General features: G+C 40.3%; 1 protein-coding gene and 2 pseudogenes across 1 annotated transcript in view; 1 reads left to right on the top strand and 2 right to left on the bottom strand.

The window, feature by feature from the left end:
- The first annotated feature begins 1286 nt into the window (after positions 1-1286).
- On the top strand, positions 1287-4739 carry LOC105043232 (probable cinnamyl alcohol dehydrogenase 1; annotated as a pseudogene).
- Positions 4740-7529: 2790 nt separating this feature from the next.
- On the bottom strand, positions 7530-8549 carry LOC140857280 (hydroxyphenylpyruvate reductase-like; annotated as a pseudogene).
- Positions 8550-8660: 111 nt separating this feature from the next.
- LOC105043221 (glyoxylate/hydroxypyruvate reductase HPR3) overlaps positions 8661-22239 on the bottom strand; it is a 34852-nt gene continuing 21273 nt past the window's right edge. The window contains 2 exon segments of the mRNA XM_073255943.1: positions 8661-9517; positions 9520-9805. Coding sequence (XP_073112044.1) covers positions 9285-9517; positions 9520-9805 — 519 coding nt within the window. The 3' untranslated portion in view covers positions 8661-9284.

The raw sequence follows: 22239 nt of genomic DNA, 5'->3' as shown, positions 1-22239 counted from the left end.
AAGAGATTTTACTATTTTTCGTTCACTTAGGATCTCTCTCCTCTCTCTCTCTCTCTCACTCACACACACAACGGATATTCTAATCCTAGTTGGATCTCTTTCTTATATCTTCATTTTCCTCCGTTGCTTCTATCCTTCTAATGAGCCCTTCTCCTTAATTTAGCTCTTGGATCTCTCTAAGCTGTTCATTACACGTGCTTTACTGTTCTAGATGTTCCCTTTGAGAGTTAATTGTCAGAATGATCCTTCCTTCTAAATCTTTCACGCACCTCCCAACAGTCCTATCCCAATCACAGAGGTCCGTTTGCTCTTGAAGGTTTTGGTTAGCCTATGATTAACTTATTCTTTATTCATGACCATTATCGTAATCAGGGTTAATCTCATTCTGATGCTGGACATCTTGAGCGATAGGAAGCCATAGACTAGAGACTGAGCTTCAACTTCATTGGCAGATAATACCTATTTGCTTTCATACTAGGAAGCTCCCCATGAGTTGTAGGTGGGTTGAAAAGTTAATTGTCCCATGGAGTGATTATGAACACATTTTGCTTTCTTGCAAATTTACTTTAGAAGTATATCCTGGACTATGATGAGACCTTCCCATCGTGCAGGGATGACAATTGTCTATTAGATGTTGGAGATAATATCATCAAAGGGCCACAATCTCATGCATCTGACATACTTTGTAAGGCATAAAGTAAGCATGATATGCTTGGCATTATGATACATATAGTTATTGTAACAATTCAAGGCCTCACCCAATAAGACAAGCCAGAAGTTATTGTTTAGATTCCTTTGCCCTGTATGTGAACCCAAGACCTTCCCAATGCATACTGATGTGAGACTAAATACGCACGTAGATGGGTCCTTACATACTCCCCATTTAAGCCCTTGCATCCTCATAACGCTTGGGGTCCAAATCTAATCAAATCCAATCACCAACAACATGATTAGCCCGTGGTCAACCCTGAAAGCAATGTTCTTTGGGCCCTTCATGCCAATGTTCTTTGGTCGAAGGCAAATTCAACAGTTGAGACCCATGACACAGAGGAAGGGGCCCTAGGTCTTTGATAAGATGCTACATTATCATGAAATGCCGGAGACCACCATTCGCAAAGAAGTGATGATTTATATGTTATGACCAATACAGATATAACCATGCAATGTCTAGGCTTTGTCTAGTGTTCAACTGTGCAATGTCTAGGCTTTATCTCGTGTTCCATCTCCAACTCCCTATTTTCTCATTTGTCTATACATCTTCCTCACCTTCCTTATCTACGGAATCCATGTATTATTCACCTGCACTCAATCAGTTCGACAACATATTGAACCATGTGTTCTCGCAAAAAAAGGACCTCTACAACACTATGGGCCTAAATCAGGTTTCTCTCTGGTTAGTTTCCATTGCAATATGTCCTACCTTAAGCTGGGATACCAAATTTCCTTCTCGACTAAAAGGGGATATCGAATTCCAGTTCATGTTGTCTCTACACTATTGTTTTGACTAAATCCCACAAGACATATTTTCTGTATATTGCTGAAAAATAAGCCATACATTAACTCTGTAACTATTTTCGCTTAGACACTGACCAGCAATGGAAACTTGATAGCATTTCCATGCATGATTGCGAAGACTTCCATCATAAAGAATTTAATCCTAGTCCCAGAAAAGGCATTTGTTATCAAACTACACATATGTAACACTCTTCTGATTTTTTTATGTATTTTATATCTTTTTCTTTCTTTCTTTTTTGATTCTGGTAAGAACTATATCTTACAAAAATTAGGCTAAGCATGTTTTTTTTCCCACCCTCTATAATCTTGTTTAAGATATTAGGAGAAAGATTATGTGAATTAGTAGGTTATAAGAAACACTAGTTTCTATTTTAAATCTTCTGTAGCGCAGGGTTCTTGAGAGAGATGATGTTTTTGTGAAGATAACACATTGGGGGGTTTGTTATGGTGATGTTGTCTGGACAAGAAATGGACTTGGAGACTCAATTTATCCTCTGGTACCTGGGTAAGTTCAGCTCACACTAAGAGAACTAATGTAATGTTTCAGAAAATTGTTTGATTCTTCTAGTCATCTGATTGCCAAAATAGTCACAATCCAGTTTGTAAGTAGGGAAGACCAAACAACTAAATAGATATAGATAAACCTTCACATAATCTATATCACTATAAAGAAAAATTGTAGTGCTGTCATAGTGGTGCCATTAGCACACTGCACATCTTAATATTTTGTAAATCAAGAATCTGCTATGACGGTGCTGGTATACATTAAGAGAGAAGCAAAAAAAAAAAAAAAAAACAAGCCAGTATATGTCGAGCAAATATCAAATTTTGTATTAAACAGAAGGCCATAAGAGACAGAGTTTGATGTGAATACACTGCAGTGTGAATGAAAAAAAGGTACCTTGTCAACAGGTCTTGGGTCCACAGTTGGCACTGCTCTCCTCATTACATGCACCAGGAGGAGGTCTCATGCTACAACCGGGAAATGTGGAACTGAAACTGTTATTTTCATATGAAAGGAAGGTATATCTATAGGACAGGAACAAAATTAATGCTCAGGCAAATGAGGGCATCATATCTATGTGATGTACCTCGTTATAACTTCAACGAACAGATTCTAGTTGATTTGATTGGGGACAACCCTAGATCGATGAATACATCGCTGCAGGTGATAATAAACATAAAAGATTCTGTTTTTGTGGATTAAATTAGTCATTCGAGTGAGAAGTGCACATATGATGGAGATGTTCTTTTATTAAAACAGAAAAGTATAAATGACCAAATATCATTTTAGTGGCAGATGCATTTCAAATGAACAAATAAAAATAAGCAGAAAAAATGACATTTACGCACAAGACATTATTTTATTCTTCTAGAAGTATTTGCCAGAGTTTTTTTTTTCCTCTATGATATGTGTAATTTTGAGTTTTATTGCAGGCATGAGATTGCTGGAGTTGTCAAAGAGATTGGTTCGAATGTCAAAAAGTTCAAAATTGGAGATCATGTTGGTGTTGGGACATTTATAAATTCATGTAGAGATTGTGACTATTGTAATGACTTTCTAGAAATCCATTGCTCAAAAGGTCCAGTCTTCACTTTCAACAGCCTTGATTTGATGGTTCCATAACGAAAGGAGGATATTCCAGCTACATAATAGTCCATGAGAGGCAAGAAAGTTTATTTACTTGTTACATTTAAGTCAAGTTTCATGTAGCACTAAATTTGTTTATTTTGTCCAGATCCCTAGGAAGCTTAACTCGTTCATTTCACATGTATGGAGAACAAAAATAACAAGACTTCCCATATTTAAGATGCCTATTTTATTGGTTATTATCTGCAGGTATTGTTACAGAATACGTGACGGCTACCTACTAGCTATGGCAGCACCTCTACTCTGTGCTGGCAGTACAGTGTATACTCCCATGATATGCTACAAGATGAACCAACCCGGTAAATCTCTTGGTGTAATTGGACTTGGTGGCCTTGGCCATCTGGTGGTGAAGTTTGGAAAAGCGTTTGGTCTGAATGTAACTGTTTTCAGCACAAGTGAATCCAAGAAAGGGGAAGCTCTAGATGTTCTTGGAGCAGATGGATTCTGATATCATCAGATCAGGAGCAAATGAAGGTATGCATCACAAATCATTTATCTTTCCAAGTTTTATGGCTGAAAACTGTCTTAACAGCCATAGCTTGCTTGAATGCTGGGAACATTTTATTTCAAGTTCCATAAGGTGAATTAAATGCTTTCTGAACATCATCATATCTACAAAATATTCCATTTACAAATAAATGCTAGTGTAAACTGATTTAAAGTAGTCAACAAGACTGACTGCAAGATTTGCCGGTCCAAAGAGCACACTTTATGAATATCAGTTTCTTTTCCACCATTTTGTTGAGGACAGTATATGTTCTTAATTAGTAAATTAAACATAGCAGTAAAGGACTTGTATGATCACTTTTTTTTAATTAATTAAGGTGCAAATGGTTCTGAAGGTTAATAGTTTGTTTCTCTGGTTTGATGCTAGCACATTTTTGTTGCAGTCATTGATGAAGTCCCTGGACTATATCATTGACACTGCTTCCGGCGATCACCCCTTTGATCCTTACATGTCTCTGTTAAGGATTGGTGGGGTTTGGGTCATGGTTGGCTATCCTAGTGAAGTCCGAATGCATCCTGGAAGCGTCAATATCGGTACTTTTCATATCCTTATAATTTGTCATATCGTTCAAATTTCTTTTCTGATGCTTGAGGTGACTGAGATGTTTGTTAACAATAAACTGTTGTAGGCGCACGAACCATTGCAGGGAGTATGACACGTGGTACTAAACAGACACAAGAAATGCTAGACTTTTGTGCAGAAAACAAGATATACCCAGAGATTGAGATCATTGAAATTCAGTACCTAAATGAGGCACCTGAAAGGCTCATAAATAAGGATGTAAAGTTTCGCTTTGTGTTTGATATTGAGAACTCTCCGAAGCGAGGAAGCTACAAGAGAACTGTCACATCGAGCTTCTCCATATCAATATTTGCTAGTTTTAGGTGTTTGATAAGGATGAGTATTTTGAATATTTTGTATTGCAGGCAAAGATTCGATCCGTCATGTAAGATATTGTCTCCTTGTAAGCAAAAAAAAATCGAGATGGATCTCGACCCATTCCTGACGCCATTATGCAGACAAAGCTCGGCCAGTCACGTGCTTATGAACATGAATTTTCCTTAACTCACAACCGATGTGGGACTATTGATGCCCTCCACGTTATTAGAAGCACAATATTTTGTATAATGTCCATTTGGTCTAAAATCCTAAGGTAATAAGGTTTTACTTCTCTAAAATTTATAGTTAATGAACTTGTATTAAGCATGTCTATTTTCTTGGATCACACTAGAAAGAATATTTGAACCAAAATTCATGTCCAATTTGAAATCCCTTTCTGCAGGCTGAATGATCTGTTTGGTTTAAAAACTTTTCATAGCACCTAACTTATCTAGTTAACTAATGAGTTGGGCTTGGTCCAAAATCATGGTCTGAACCCGCGCTAGGCCAGGTCCAAGACAAGCATATTCTATAACCAAACTGACCCATTTGCAGGCTTGCAGCGCTCTCCAAATGTAGTCACAAAACTAGTTCCTTTTCTATGATTTCACTTGGAGGAATCTTTCAGACTAATAAATGTAAAATATTTCTGATGCAATGAGAAACAAACTGTTCAGAGGCATACAATAATAGAAACAAATTATTCTTTCCATTTCTACTCATTATATTATGACTCCATCTAGAAACAACAAATTCATATATTTTTAAAAGAGCTGGCCATCTTGTTCCATAACCGTACATCCAAATCCAATATTGAGTGCCAAGGGTATCATTCTATCCAGTTCAAATAGATAATTTCCTCAAATATTACTAGCTCTCGCTTTTGGAAATTGGAAAACCAATAGAATGATATCTCCTCATCCGTTCTGATTTTACATTAAAATCTTTGCAGTTGATCAGTCAATCAATAAATAATTTTCAAACTTTTCCCTTTTCTAGAATTACAGTGACACATTGACCATTCCCTGCATTCAAGAAATTTGTTTTAGAAGGCCCCAAAAAAAAAAAAAAAAACTTGAACTAGCCCAAGATAACTTAATATAACTGAGAAGTTTGATTTGAATAATCTCCTAATAATTATTGCACTCAGTGGAGATAATTTTCAGCAACAACTAAATTTTGCTAACTTCCAAAGTTTGACTTTCTTTTATATATATATAAAACTTATCCCTTAAATGACCAGAAGGAAAATATTGGTGGAGAACAACAGAAATTCGAGCCAAACTACCATAAGTATCATTATATTTTCCACAAAAAGAAAATTGTGTAGAAATCAGAACACAAATTCATATACATCAGAGGCATGCTTTTTTGTAGGGGGGTCCTCAGTAACCCGACCGTGGTTCTTTGATCCAAAAAACAATAATACAAGAACAGTAATATTTAGCCTCCAAGAATTCAAATCAGACTTAAACCATTTATAGTATTTCCATCAACATCCAATCGCAGTTTTCAGTAGAATCAAGTATCAACATTAACAAAACATTTAAAAAACGATAAATAGAAGTCAGGAATCAATTAAGGTGAGAGAAGTGACCTTGCGATCAATCAGCCAGAGCCCTCGCACGCCAAGTTCTGACGTCCATCAAGAGGCCAACCGCATATTCGCGAATCTTCGGCGAAGGCGTTCCAGGTAATGGGGATGGCAATCCCCCTGTGCCGGCATTCGGCGACGTCGATGCTGTTAAGCCCGACGCTGCAGTTCACGAACCAGATGAGGGAGGCAGGCAAAAAGCTTGGCGTCGACCGGGGGGCGAGGCCGGAGCAGAGGAAGGCCCGCACGGAGAGGTGTGGGCGGGCGGGCGAGGAAGGCGTCGCGTGGGAGCGGTGACCCCCAGGGCTTTAGAAATTAGAAGGCGGAAGTTTGCGGCGAGGGGGTCGTGAAAGAGTACTGAGTAAAGAAGCGGGAGGCTTTGAAAAATGAGGGTGACATCCACCAATTTAACTGTTTGAGTATGTGATTTCCATTTCAGCGGTGTTTACTGTAAAAACTCAAAATTAAATTTCTTTTTTCAAGTATTTGCCTTCTAGTTGTGATTTAAGAGGGTCTTGAGAGGTGGAGGTTTTGGAAGGAGATAATTAGGCTTTTTTTTTTTTCTTTTTTTTTCTAGAGTACGTGCAAGGTTTTACAGGAACTTCGGAAGATAAACTGCAAGCATTCAAACAAGCCCACCAAGGATTCTTGAGCAGGCTTTCAAGTAATTAGTTCGAGAGTACCTATTTATAGAAGTACAGTCATACTTGCTATATATATAAAGTACATTCATACGCTTGAGGAGAACATGCAGTGATTCGGCATCGGAATGAATCCAGTTGCAGTTTTGACATGTTACAATTTTCATCTACTGATTACTTGAATTCTTATTATTCTGGAATTGGAGTAAGCAATGGCCTGTTTGAGAAGAAAGCCTCCAAATTAGCTATGACCACATCAAACAGGCGATGAACATATTGTGGAGTAACTACAGCTCTATGATTCGACAATACTGCATGGCCCATGTCGAAGGGCTCTTCAGGGACCGATGGTTCATTCTCAAACCCATCGAGACCGGCACCTCCAATCTCCCCTTCCATCAAGCACCTGACCAATTCCTTCTCGTCGATGAGAGATCCACGCCCCGTATTGATGATATGCATGCCATGCTTTCCTAATGCTAGCATGACTTGCTTGTTGATGATGTGGTGGGTTTCACTAGTGGTTAATGAACAACTAACCACCAGGACATCACTTTCAGCTGTGGGATCAGTGACATTTGAGAAATATTTGTACGAGACTGCCACCTTTCTTGTTGGTACTGAATGGTGCAGCCAAAACCCAACAATACTTTCCACCCAAGAATAAGATATCGAAACAAGTATCCTTGATAATTGCTTAGTTTCACTCTCTTTATATATGCTTTAAATATGAATCCTGCTGTGATTTATTCTGATAAGTGGTGGTAAAAGACTACTTAGACATGTTACAACAGCTTCAATACTTAATTCCATTAGCACTTAGTTGTTTCCTCTTGCCCTTCAATTCTGACATCATTTTTTTTTCACGTGCAACTGCCCTTCAAATTCCTCACCATGTCAGATTACCATCCGTACAATCAGAAGCTTACTAGAGTTTTTCATGGAGATGTGAGATTTTGTCGTGAGTCAGCATCAGATACCTCGCAATTGCCAAACAATCACATCCTATTCGGTTTTCTAGTATCATCAGCTTATATCAGACCACTGTCGCCAATTTATTTCTCCATTTCTTGTTCAGTATCTTGAAGCCTTATATTTTAATTCTTGATTTATCGAGACTAGACAGTAGGCATAGAGTCAGCCTAAAGCATAGGATTGCCCTGCTTATATCATTCAAGCAGTCCTCCAACAGTTCATGCAGTCCCACAACAGTTTGGCATCCAAGCTTGACCCTTGAGAAAAACAACAGGGAATTTTATTTATTTATTTATTTATTGCGTGGGACGGCGATGCCCGTGCTCCGGCATTCCGCGACGTCGGTGCGGTTGACCCCGGCGCTGGAGGCCACCACAAGCTCCAGCCGAGAGAGGCAGGCAAGAAGCTCGGCGTTGACGGGGGTGGGGCCGGGGCAGAGGGGGACCCGGATAGAGTCGGCGTGGACGGCGAGGAATTCTTCTCGGGGAAGAGGCGACTCCCAGGGCTTCAGGAAGCGGAATTTGGGGCAAGGACGTCGTGGAAGACGGGGTGGAGCGGGCGGAGGATGAGGACGAGGGCAAGCTCTTGCTCTTGCTCTCCAGCCGGCGTCTTCGCCGCGGCCTTCTCGGCTGACATCCTCGCGGAGGGAGGGGCGAACCGCCGGCGGCGGCGGCGGATTTGTCGATTCTTGAAGAGGAGTGGGGCTTTGGGAGGTGGCCGGTGGTCGTCGCGGGGCGAGAGAGTTAGTACGGGGTTAACTACTGCTGCGGGGTCCAGTTGCCGGCATTAGTTTATTCGGTTATAGATGTCCCTATGAGTGATGACCAAGTAATGGGCAATCAGGTGTTAAAAAATGGGTATTTTATAAAGGCCATCACATTATATAATGAGGTAAAGCTGATTAATTATTGAGATCGGGATGCTAACTGGAATAAAAATTGTGAAGGAAACATGAGAGAGAGAGAGAGAGAGAGATGGTATAATTTATGAAAATTAGTACAATAGATAAGGCCCCTCATATATTGTTTTTGTTTTCTATCTTCTTTTAATAAAAAGGTTGAAGAAAAAGTTGAACTTTATACATCGACGGAGAGATAAAAATATGTAACATTTAAGTATCACAGATGGTAATTAAACAATCAGAATGAAGTCATATTGTGACTAAACCTTTGATGAGCAATAATGGCTGACTCAGTAAACAAAGGTTTGACAGAAAATCACCATTATTAGAAGTTTAAAACCTTGCAAGCTATGCTGGCCTGCCACGGATTAATTTATGACAAAAGTTTCTCACGTCATCCACATACTCAAATTTCTTTCAAGAGGTCACCAAGGTCAGTATTGCAGCAACAGAGATTCAAGCATAAGCATACACTCACACAATTGGGAAATGAAGCTTTATTGTCCCACTGTAAAATACTAACCTCACAAGACAAGCAGAACAGCTTGGCTTCCACTAGCTCTGAATGATAATGCAGGGTCCTATCAAACCTCGTGTCCAAAAAATTACTTGAATTCTTTCTATTCTGAAATCGGACTAAGCAATGGCCTGTTTGAAAAAAAAGCTTCCAAATTGCCCATAACAACTTCAAGCACTCCCTGAAACGACTCTGGTGTGAACACAGCTTTATGATGAGATAGGACTACATTGTCCATGTGGAAGAGCTCTTGGGGCACACCTGGTTCATTCTCAAACACATCAAGTCCAGCACCTCCAATCTCCTCTTCCATTAAACACTTGACTAATTCCTCTCATCAACCAGAGCCCCACGCCCCACATTGATGATAATGCCATCCTTCCCTAATGCTAGCATGACTTCCTTATTGATGATGTGGTGTGTTTCGGTGGTCAATGCACAGGTTATGACCAGAACATCACTTTCAGCTGCAAGATTAGTAACATCTGAAAAGAACTTGTATGAGATGGATGGCTTTCTACTTCTCGAATGGTACAGGATGGTGCAGCCAAAGGCCTCGAGCCTTTTTGCAACTGCAGATCCAATGCTACCTAGCCCCACAATACCAACTCGCTTTCCACCCAGCTGCAACATCATAAAACAGGATATCAATAAAGTAGCTCAGATGATTGAATCTCTAAAATCAAAATGTACAGAAACTTCCGAATGAAAAATTATGTCAAAATGGAGCAGTAGCTGCACGCTTGCATAGACAGAAAGTAGTGTGCGAAAACATGCAGCATGGAGAATTACTGACAGCTGGCCCTGGCAATCAGAAAGAAATTTATTCCCCTAAAGATTTTGACCATAAAATGCTATAGGTATTGTTGGGTGGGTGATACATTGACCACTACAGGTTAACAAAATTGTTAAAGATCTTTCACCCCATTCAGTGAAATGTATCTTGAATACCATCAGGATTTCGTTAGCGGCTGGCCTAGAAGAATCACTGAATAGATATCCTCGGAGACCGTCTATAGGAAAAGAAAATAGACGATACCGAAAATTGTTAAGCGGAAGATGCCTTACTACAGTTAGAGCTCGCTTCCGTTGGCTGCCGAACAGAATCGATCCTTTCATAGGGGTTCGGTAACGGAACCCGTCTTTGTCGACCGCCAGCAGAACCGATCCCCTTTATAGGGGTTCGGCATTGTCATATCTTCCCCGACCCCTACTTGGAATTCAAGTAGAAGAACACCTGATGTTCCTCCCTATTGATCCAAAAGGCTCTATCACCTGATCATATCACTCTGCTCATCTGTTGCACACCATGTCTTATCACCGCCTCTTTCACAGCTAACTATGCGCCAAGCCAATTTATGGCTGATGTTAGAGGTATTTAAATACTTCACATGGCTCTATGCGACAGGATACGGTCATAATAGCTCTTTGTCCTTTCATCTTCCGCTTCGACCCTTCCTTGAAGGGACTTGGGATAAAGTGGCGGCACCGATCCCCTAACCTAGCCACGTATTCCTATACCTTAACCATATGGTGGCCGATCTCCCCCCTCCTCCCAAGGTAACTTCATGGTATCGAGTATTGAGCCAAAAAATGCACGACTATTCTCTAGAATTCTTGGCCAATCCTTACCCCTAATCAGACCAGAGATTTTTTGCTATTATAACCAACCATTCCTAGGAGGTTGGCTGCTACAATATTGATCCTTCAAACAGAACCCTGACAAAAGCCTTCCTATGTCCATATCTCTACTGCCGATCTTGAGCCCTATCGACTGATGGACGGATGAACTCTAGTTAATTAGCCAATCCCCTTCTTTGGCCGATGCCCTCCATTTAATAGTACAGACCTATCAGAATCCCGACTTCGGCATCGAAGGAGAGATCGGGCATCAGACCACAAACAACCACCATGTGGATGGGCCAAAAAGTTAATAATGACCTTTGTCTAAACAAGTCAAGTCAGGATGCGTCACCCATGTGCTTACTAAGCCTATATCATGTCACCCCCTTTTATCAACTGCACGAGGAGCGAAGAACAACTTCTCAATTGACATGATCTATATGGCTCATCATCATTGATTCTTCTATAACTAAAGGTAAGAAGTTAACCCCAGGTACGCTGGCGTATGTGCCCCAGAAAATACTTTCTGCTCTCCCATTCTTTTCTTCTCCTCTGTTGTGTCAGATTTCTGACTTGACCGTCGAAGGGTCCTCACCGGAGTCAATTTCGGTCAGGATTTATTTTGCAGGAATGCTGCTCCGGTGGTCTTCCATTTGCTCCAGCCATTTTCATACGGGGTTGGAAATCTTCCGCAACAAATTGATGCTAGAGGAAGGGTTTGAAGCCCCACAAAAGAAGAGAGAGCCTTGAAATTGCTATGGCGCCACGCAAAGGAGCATCGTCCTGTGGATCGAATGCCGCAACTTCTTGACCGGCAGATAACCAACTTGATCCCCAAAGTACATGTACCCCCAATGGAGGTCCCATCACTGGTCGCTCCACCACTTGGAGCAGCCATTGGTATGGATCAGTTTAACCTACTAGTTCTGCAAATCCAAAATCTAACCACGGTGGTGCGGGTGATATAACAAAACAACCTTTCACCACCTGCCGCATTTTTGCCTAAACATCCTCAGACTCAACTGCAAAGGCGAACTCATCAAAGTCGTCTGAGAGGCTTGGAGCTCGATGTTCAATGATCTCCGAGTTCTTGTTTGGAGCATGGTTCCACTCCGAGACGGACCTACTCCCTTCATACCAGAGCCTATACTATCAGGGATGCAGAAGTTGATCACCAGCTTCGAGATATGAGACAAATGATCCAGACTCTACAAAATTGAGCTCCCACTGGAGATGATAGTTACAATGCTGATCCTCCCTTTAGCACTGAAATTATGAGTCAATCGCTCCCTCACCACTTTAAAATGCCCAGCTATGATGGATCAACGGACCCCATGGATCATTTGGAGAGTTTCAAGATGGTAATGCTCCTCCATGGAGCTGCTGATCCTACACTTTGTAGGGCATTTCCCGCTACTCTTAAAAGTGTGGTCCGACATTAGTACGCTAGTCTAAAGCCACATTCAATCTCCTCGTTTGACCAGATGGGTCACTTCTTGTAACCCATGTTGTCAGTAGCCGTAGACAAAGAAAGAGGTCTGATTTCTTAATTAATATCAAGCAAAGAGAGAGGGAGTCTCTCCAATCATATCTTAACAGTTTTAATGCAGCTGTCTTGAAAGTACGTGACTTAGATCAGTCAATCGCGATGACAGTTTTAAAGAGCAGACTCTTGAAGAACAATCTTTGATATTCTTTGGAGAAGTCTTATCCCCGAGACTTGGTGGAGATGTTGGGTAGAGCAGAAAAATATGCTTGCATCGATGAAGTCTTCGAAGGTGAACTTGCACTTGGAGGGACCCTTAGAGAGAGAGAAAAGGTAGAGCTTGAGAAGTCCTAGCCGTGGGGAACTTGAAGAAAAAATCGGCTTTTTCCTTGTAGGATCTTCCAGATCTAATGAGATCTGGAACGGAATATTTCAAAAAAAAATTATCCTACAATATTTCAGATCTAAGATCTATTAGATCTAATTCCTATTATCTGATATTAAATCTAAAATTAAATCTGAAAACATGAGGAATAGAGAAATACCTCTAGGGTAACTAGATTATCCTGTAGATGATCGCAGCAATGTCCGAGGTTCTAAAATAGCCACGCAGTCGCCCGGCCTCTACCAGTATCCACTTGAGCAGGATCTGGATCGTCTTCTCCTCGTGAATCTTTGCTTCAAAAATCAGATCTGGATCTGATCTAGAAGATCTTCAAAAGATCTTCTGAAGCTGGAGCAGTAGTTTCTCGACAAATCTCTGCAGCCTTCTAATCAGGAAGCCACACGTCTTGGACAAGCACCAGATGGATGCCCAACCTCTTGGATGTGAAGAGGGGAGGGAGAGGAGCAGAGGGGGTATGGAGAAGTGGAGAGGATTCAGGCTTTTGCTGGTTATTGCGTAGAGTCTCTAAACCCTAGATGCAGACATGGTTTAAACAGACCCTGCTGCTCCATGCAGTGCCACATCATTCGATCAATCAAAAAATTTCAATTAATTCTGGAAAAATTTTGATTGATGGAGTGATGTCATCTAATCATATCAGATAAGAATCTCCATGATCCCTCCTACTGTTGGTGCCAACACTGGATAAGCACAGTGAGATTTGTACCCCACAGTCCAAGTTGATCAAGGGATCAGAGTCCTCATCTCATGGGACTCTATCCTTATCCACTTGGGGCGCACGCCCAATCTGAATATGGCACCCACTTTGAGGTCCAGTTTAGCAGGTGGACACTCCATAAAAAATCTCCAATGATCTCTTGCCAAGTGGCCTTCAGTCCAAGATCCATGGGTCAACATTTGACCAATGTCCTAAAATGAAAATGGCAGGTGATAGGAATTAGCAGGTGTTGTCTTAAATTCATCTCATAAATTAAGACAAATCCTTTCTGAGCTGGACTGGCTCCAGTCAGACTGTGAGAAACCTTCTCAAAGTTCTCTGGATGAGTCAAATCACATTTGGCTCAGTCGAGATAGAAAAGATTACACGAGGAGAAAGTTAGACTCAATCGTGTGCTAGCACGATTTTCTTGAACCTAATTGAATCTAATCCAAATCAATCAAACTGGGCTAGCTCAATTGATAACATCCAGATCCTAACTTTTATTTGTGTGACCCAGTTAGGTTCGTTTCCATATGGTAATGAGACATGTCGTGATCTAATCATCGACATCATCGAAACTCCTTTCGATGGATCAGAACTCTTCTGATTCAGATAATTAGAATGATCGATCATCAAGATCATTCTAATTGCTCCCAAAATCTACCAGTGACACCTCGCAGTATATGGTGGCAACCCATCAGAAATGAAGACGAACCTCTTGGTGTAGCTACCTGTGTGATTGAGTTCCTCTATCATGAGTCCCGACTGAATTAGGGTTAAGGTGAACTCGTCAAACCCAACATCAGTCATATGAATCAATCGATCGATCCAAGTCCGATGTGAAATCTTAATGAAAAACTCTTTTTCATTATTTCACTCTGCCATGGTCATGGGCTTAAGAACTCAATCTTTCGATCATCATAGGACTACTCCTTTATCTATCGAAGTTGATAGATCCCTTCTTGGTACAATTTGATCCTACAATGAATATGCTACAGCCAACATACATTTCAAGATTTTGAATGACTAGGAGATCGAGTTATGGTGTAGTCAAACTATAACACACTCAAGGTGAACTGTCGATGTACCTCAGATCAAAGAACTAGACACACAGTTGCAACATCGAGCTAGTCATCGATGAGAAAGTAGATTTCCTTATGACTGCTCGAGGTGGTCACGCTCAGTACTCTCGTTCTCAACGAATATCTGTACTCTCACTCTGGTATCGTCACACCATAGACTTAAGACACATCTATCCTAAGAAAGTGATCGTACACCAACCTTCCGGATTGATCATCATCCTCGTGATGATCCTATGGTTATGAGCTGTTTATGAGTTAGTTATGTAAATTTATGCCTTAAATTTTTAACTCTTGAAAATATGAATTAACATTCCTACTAACTCAAAGGATGTATCACAGACATAATGTACACAATGTGATAGTAGAATAATCCTTTTATTCATTTATAGTCAAAATTATAAATTTATCCTTACATTTATACAGGAATGTGTCAGCCAATCTGGCATCTAGGACACACATCTAACAAACTTCCACTTGACCTAATGTCAATTGGCTACATATCTAAGTCCCATCTTCTCAAGGTAGGCTTCGATCTTCTGCTGGCCTAATGGCTTTGTCAGTGGGTCTGCCACATTGTCTGTGGAGTCGACTCTCTTAATCTCGACATAACCTTTTTCGATGTAATCACGAATCAGATGGAATCGCCACTCGATATGCTTGGACTTCTGGTGAGACCTTGGCTCCTTAGCTAGGGCTATGGTGCCATTATTGTCGCAGTAAAGAGGGATGGCATCCGATGACATCACTCCAAGCTCTACGATAAACTTCTTGTACCAAAATGCCTTTTTGCAGCTTCCGATGCAGCAATATACTCTGCCTCCATGGTGGAATCAGCAATCACCGTCTGCTTGGAACTCTTCCAGCTAACTGCACCACCATTGCAAATGAACAGACTTTCAGATGTCAACTTTCGATCATCTATATCAGACATAAAGTCTGAGTCTATAAATCTATGAACCTGGAGTTCTCCATTCCCAAAGACTAGAAACATATCCTTAGTCCTTCTCAAGTACTTAAGGATACATTTTACAGAAGTCCAGTGCTCTTCGCCTGGATTCGACTGATATCTACTTGTGACACTCACAGCATGGGCTATATCAGATCGTGTACATAACATGACATACATGAGGCTTCCTATTGTCGAAGCATAAGGGATCTTGCTCATGCGTTCAATCTCCTCAGGTGTGCTAGGGCACATCTTCTTGGAGAGATGAATGCCATGTCTAAAAGGTACTAAACTTTTTTGGAATTTTTCATGCTAAACCTTTTTAGCACCTCCTCTATGTACATCTTCTGTGAGAGTCCCAGCATCCTATTTGGTCTATCTTTATAGATCTTAATACCCAGTATAAAGGATGCCTCTCCTAGATCTTTCATAGAGAACTCCTTAGACAACCATATTTTGACTGAGGTCAACATGAAAATATCATTTCCAATCAGGAGGATGTCATCTATGTACAGTACGAGGAAGACAACTGTGCTCCCACTGACTTTCTTGAACACACATGGTTCCTCCTCGTTCTTGATGAAACCAAACATTTTGATCACATCATTGAAACGAGTATTCCAGCTCCGAGATGCTTGCTTAAGTCCATAAATGGACCTTTGTAGCTTGCAGATCTTGTGATCATCATCACTGGACCTATCTTTGCAGCTAGCTCCACATTCCATCTGCACCTATCTTTCTCTTGAAGATCCATTTACACCTAATAGGTACAATACCTTCAGGTAGATCTACCAAGGTCCAGATTTGGTTGAGTGCATCGAGTCAATTTCTGATCTCATTGCCTCTAATCATTTCTCGGAGTCGATATCTGATATCGCCTCGTCATAGGTCTTGGGGTCATCACCATAAGCCCATTTTTCATGAGGAACATTTCCTCTACTTCTTCTTGTATAGTCCTAAGTACCTTTCAGGAGGACGAAAAACCCTAGTCGATCTATGAGGTGGAAGAGGTTGTGTTAGGGCTGGATCTAATTGATTGGGTTCCTCAGGTTCTTTAGTTCATTGCTCTTGGGAGACATTCTCCTTGAGCTTAATTATTCTTCCGATGCCACCATCTTGAATAAACTATTTTTTAAAAAAATAACATGTCGATTCACAATCACATTGTGATCTTCCGAAATATAGAAATAGTATCATAATGACTCTTTAGATATCTTATGAACTGAGTTCTAAAAGATCTAAACTCTAATTGTCTGCCTGCTGTCTCTTGACATGAGTCGGACAACCCTAAATTCTGAGATGACTCAGACTTGGCTTCTTACCATGCCATATCTCATACGGTGTGGTAGGAACATTTTAGAGGGAATCCTATTCAATACATATATTGCTGTCATGAGATAATTCCCCAAAGAAACTCAGGGAGGTCCGTGAAGCTCATCATGAAATGGACCATATCTAATAGGGTCCGATTCCTCTGTTCTGAAATCCGGTTGAGTTGTGGTGTTCCAGATGAAGTCCATTGAGCGACTATGCTATTATTCTTAAGATAGTCTAGGAACTTCCGACTAAGGTATTCACCTCCTCGATCTGATCGAAGAATCTTAATGGGCTTTTCTGTTTGTTTTTCTACCTCATGTCTGAATTCTTTGAACTTTTTAAAGGCTTCAGACTTGTGTTTCATTAGAAAACATACCCGTACCTAGACATATCATCGGTGAAGATAATGAAGTAGAATAGTTGCCTCTAGCCGGCACATCAAATGGGCCACACACATCTGTATGTACTAGACAAGTAGATCTGGGGCCCTTTCCCTATATTATGTAAAAGGGAGCTTGGTCATTTTGCCTTGAAGGCATGATTCACAAACTGGATATAACTCGAAAGTCAACGGACTCAATAGCTCTGATTTCTCCAATTTGTTAACCCTGTCTTCCGCTATATGACCTAGCCTTAGGTGCCACAGATACCTATCATTTAGACTATCTCTAGGCCTTTTAATTCCCATGGCATTCACATTTTGCTCGATATGAAATACAGATACATCAATATGTAGCTGATAGAGATCATTAATAAGAAAACCATTTGCAACTTTATTATTTTCATAAAATATGTTATAATGTTCTTATGAAAGCTAATCACATAACCTTCTTGTGCTAAACATGAAACAGAAATCAAATTCCTGCTTGCTGCAGGTACATAATAACAATCTCTAAGAACTAAATCTAATCCTAACGGTAATCGCAGAGGGTAGGTTCCCACGGCCACAGCAGCAACTCTTGCTCCGTTTCTGATGCATAGGATCATATCCCCATCCCTCAGCCTCCTGCTCTCTTCAAGATCCTGCATAGAAGTGCACAAATGAGCACTAGAACCAGAGTCAAGTATCCAATTGGATGCAGAGAAAATCGTAAGATTAGATTCTATAACGAGCATACCTCCAGAAGGACCATCCTTCTTATTCTTCAGGGTGGCCAGGTACTGAGAACAGTTCGCTTCCAATGGCCATCTGAATTGCAGTGAAAATATTTTTCTTTTTTAGCAGCCTTCTTCTTCGATTCCGTCTTCTTCTTCTTCCATCCACCTTCTGTTTCTTCGCAGACTTCTTCTTCTTTTCAAAAGATTTTTTCTTGGAAGAATCCGCTCCACAGTAAGGACTGAGCCTTTTGAACCCTTCAAAGAAAGCTCAGCCGTAACTAACATGTTCATTAACTCAGCCAAGGTACACTGCATCTTATGCATATGGAAGTTCATGATGAACTGACCATATGCATCAGACATGGCACCCAACATTAGTACCTGACTTTGTTATCGTCATCCATCACTTTTTCAGAGACGTTCTCTGTTCAGCAGTCAGACGTGCTGGTATGGCAGGTCGGTCCTGGTCCAAGACATGAATCAGTTTCTCAAACCAGAAAATTCTGTAGTTCCTCAACCAATCTTTGAAATTAGGTCCAGTTAATCTATGGTGTCTAGTATTTTGGTCAGGGGTTGGACGCAGACATATTTCTGTAGAGAGTCAAAAGTTTCTAATTAGATTTTGTAATCAGACTTAACCAATTTTTTAGGGTTTCATTTTTAAACAAATTAGGCTCCCACTATTTTTTCAGATCCCTACACTCCCTAGGTAGAGATATGAAAATCTTCATGATTAGTGATTTCTAATGGATGGTGCGGTCTCACCGACTGGCTCACCACTCACCTAAAGTTATTGGTGATGGGTCAACCGATGAGTGGACAACTCTTGTCCATATTCGCTAATCATGGTGCATCCAAAAATTGATCTCTAATTCATGAAGCTCATCATACCCGAAATATTGCTCCAATCCTTAGTTAAGTCAGATCCACCATTTGCACGAATTAGATTTCTGATTGGATCCCTCACCTATCCAGAATATTGAGCACAACCCATCTCTAATCCGTGTATCCAATGCCTAATGGATATGGTTGCATCTTCTCGGTCAACTGAGCCACTGTAACCAGCCGAGAACAATCAACTCCGGGAAGGCCCGTACATCCACAATGGTGGAAGACCTTAGACTTAATATTTTCTTAGAAGATTTGATTTAGGTCTCATTAAACTTGACTTGACATAGTCATAACAATTATGACTAACCTAGTGACATGGACTAGCTCGAATTGTTAACACCTCAAATCAGAACTGGGTCGACACATATGGCCAGGTAAGTGAGACCGATGGAAGGGATATGCCATTAACTTGACAAGAACGCATTCGAGTCGAGTAGCTCCCAATTAAAAATCAGTCGATCGCATCTGCCCAACTTACCTTAGACACCAAATTGTTGAACCAGAATCAATTGGGTTAGTTTACAATCCAGGCTCTAACCACTGAGCCAAATTAGATCTTAACTTGATCGAGTCACATCTAAATGTGATTCGACCTTGACCTAGACTTAATCCTATTAGGCTGGTCAATTATTAGCTTTCATGATCCACCTAACCAATTTTTAATTCAGTTTGATTAACCGCTAGACCTAATTGAGCTACCCAAGCCCGAACTCAATTTTATGAAAATGGTTTAGATATGAAATTATTAATTTAGACCTAATTTGATTTCATAAGCTTAATTCATTAATTAAGTCTTGGGTTCATAAACAAAACATGTAAAATAAATCATAAGGTTTAGGATCTAGATTTTGCAGAAAAATAAATTTTGATTTCTGATTAAGGATGAACGCGTAGCACCCTTACATGCCATAAGAACACCCATTGAATGAGAGGAGAGGGTCTTAAACCTTACTTTGTTCTTATGACCGGACGGCCATGAGGAACACCTTAATCAGAAATATTAATTTAACTACAAAACTAGTTAGATCTAAGTTACATATCATATATATAATTTCAGATCTAATTTATACATGCTTTGCATACATCTCATGTATTAAAATCTGATCTAATTAGCATACTTTCAGATCTGAAACATCACATATAACATCTAAAAAATAAGATTTAAATTGAACTATTTAATATAAAATCTATTCTAGACAGTTACTAGAATAATTCTACAACTAGTCTAGGCATGCAACAGATCAATCTTATGTATTAATTAAAATTTTATTTTTTATTTTTGATCTGAATATAATATTTATAATATCAAAAAAATAAAGAATAAATTAGATCTAATTTATATTTTAATCATATTAAAATATAAAACTATAAGACTATTCATAGATCAAACTACTCCTAGTCTAGTCATGCATCTCATACATGTTAGATCTACTTAGATTTAATTTTAAATTTTTTTGATTTCAGATCCTATCACATCTGATGTGATATCTAAAATTCATTAATATCAGATAAATAAAAATAAAAATCAGATCTAAATTAGATCTGAAATAGAGTCATCAATCTAGCTCTGAACTCAGAAGAATTTTCGGCAAGCCCGATCTCCTTTCTGGCAACTGATCCCGAACTCCCCCAAAGGAGGCGTCAGCAGACAAGTTTGGTTGGAAAATGGCATCCATCTCCATCCAAAAAATTTACTAACTATACTCTTCTTAGTGTCCCTAGAACATAGGTCCTCATGGAGGTACGCGGTCAAGTCCCTCAACCACAAAAGATGAGTGGAAGTCCCATGCGCTGAAGCCCGAATAAGTTCTGCTTCTACCATCGTGATTATGGCCACGACATCGAAGACTGTATTCAGCTTTAGGATGTGATTGAGGAGCTTATTCGTCGTGGATGTTTGACTGATTCATTAGGCATCTTTCGGGACATCATGAGGAGCACTGAAGGGATCCCCCACAGTCAGAGTGTCGATTGGAGCCTCCAAAATGACCTCTAGCTGGGATCATCAGTGTAATAGCCGGAGGGCATCAATCTTGGAATGAAGAAGAAGCTGAATCCTCTAAGAAGCCTAAATCGAGGAGCCTATCACCTTCACTAAAGAGAATGCCTAGGGAATCTTGTATCCGCATAATGATGCGGTTGTTGTAACTCTTAACATAGAAAGCTATCTTATACGCTGTATCCTGATAGATAATGGAAGTTCTACGGATGTGTTATTTTATGATGCTTTTTCTAAGATGAAAATATCCCCTGAACATTTGGGACAACGGGATGCTCCTCTGGTTGTATTTACAGATGACGCGATACTTATCGAAGGAGTAGTCACATTACCCGTGATTGCTGGCCAGACCCTTCATCGGTCAATGGCTCAAGTTGACTTCTTAATAGTACGGATGCCCTCCACGTACAATGCTATCGTTGGGCGTCTTGGGTTGAATGCCCTTTGGACAGTAATATCTACTTATCATCTTAAGATGAAGTTTCCAACCCATAAGGGGGTCGGTGAGGTTCGGGGGGATCAGGCGCTGGCGCGCCAATGCTACTCCATCGCACTCAAGGACACAAAGTAGTTGGAGACTTATCCTATCGACGGACTGGATACCCACGATCTTACTAAAGAACGAGGAGAGCCGATAGAAGACCTCAAAGCGATCCCATTAAGTGATGGGAACTCAGAACACATGAAGCAAATCGGGTCCAAGCTTAACCCAGAAGTAAAAAGAGAACTTGTTTCCTTTTTGCAGGAGAATGCAGATATTTTTGCTTGAACTTCGACGAATATACCAAGGATCGACCCCAACGTAGCAGTACATCAGTTGAATGTCTAGCCTACCTATCGTCCGATCAAATAGAAGAGAAAATTTTGCCCTCGAATGACAAGAAGACTATGACTGAAGAAGTAGGAAAGCCACTCAAGAATGATTTTATTGAGAAGTAGCTTATCCTGACTAGATTGCTAATGTTGTTTTGGTAAAAAAGGCTAACGACAAGTAAAGGATCTGTAAAGATTTTAGAGATTTAAATAAAGTATGCTCGAAGGATAGCTATTCTTTGCCCTCAATTGATTAGTTGGTAGATACTACTTCGGGGTACGAGCTCCTCACCTTTATGGATGCCTTCTCGAGATACAATCAAATTCGAATGGCACCTGAAGATGAGAAAAAGACCATCTTTGTTACAGATTGGGGCTTTTTTTGTTAAGAGTTATGTCTTTCGGCTTAAAACATACAGATGCACTTGTCAACGACTAGTGAACAAAATATTCAAACATAAGATCGATCAAAATATGAAGGTCTACGTGGATGACATGCTCGTTAAGAGCAAGACTTCATCCTACCATGTGAACGACCTCTAGGAGACCTTCACCACACTTCGAAGATACTAAATGAAGCTGAACCCAACAAAATGTGCTTTCGATGTAACCTCAAGGAGGTTCTTGGAGTTTTTGGTTTCAAATCGAGGCATAGAAACCAATCCAGAGAAGATTGAGGCTATCCAGAACATGAGTC

Source organism: Elaeis guineensis, chromosome 4 (genome assembly GCF_000442705.2).
Source record: "Elaeis guineensis isolate ETL-2024a chromosome 4, EG11, whole genome shotgun sequence".
Taxonomy (NCBI): domain Eukaryota; kingdom Viridiplantae; phylum Streptophyta; class Magnoliopsida; order Arecales; family Arecaceae; genus Elaeis; species Elaeis guineensis.
The sequence above is the reverse complement of the archived record's forward strand: the minus strand, read 5'-3'. Positions and strand labels throughout refer to the sequence as shown.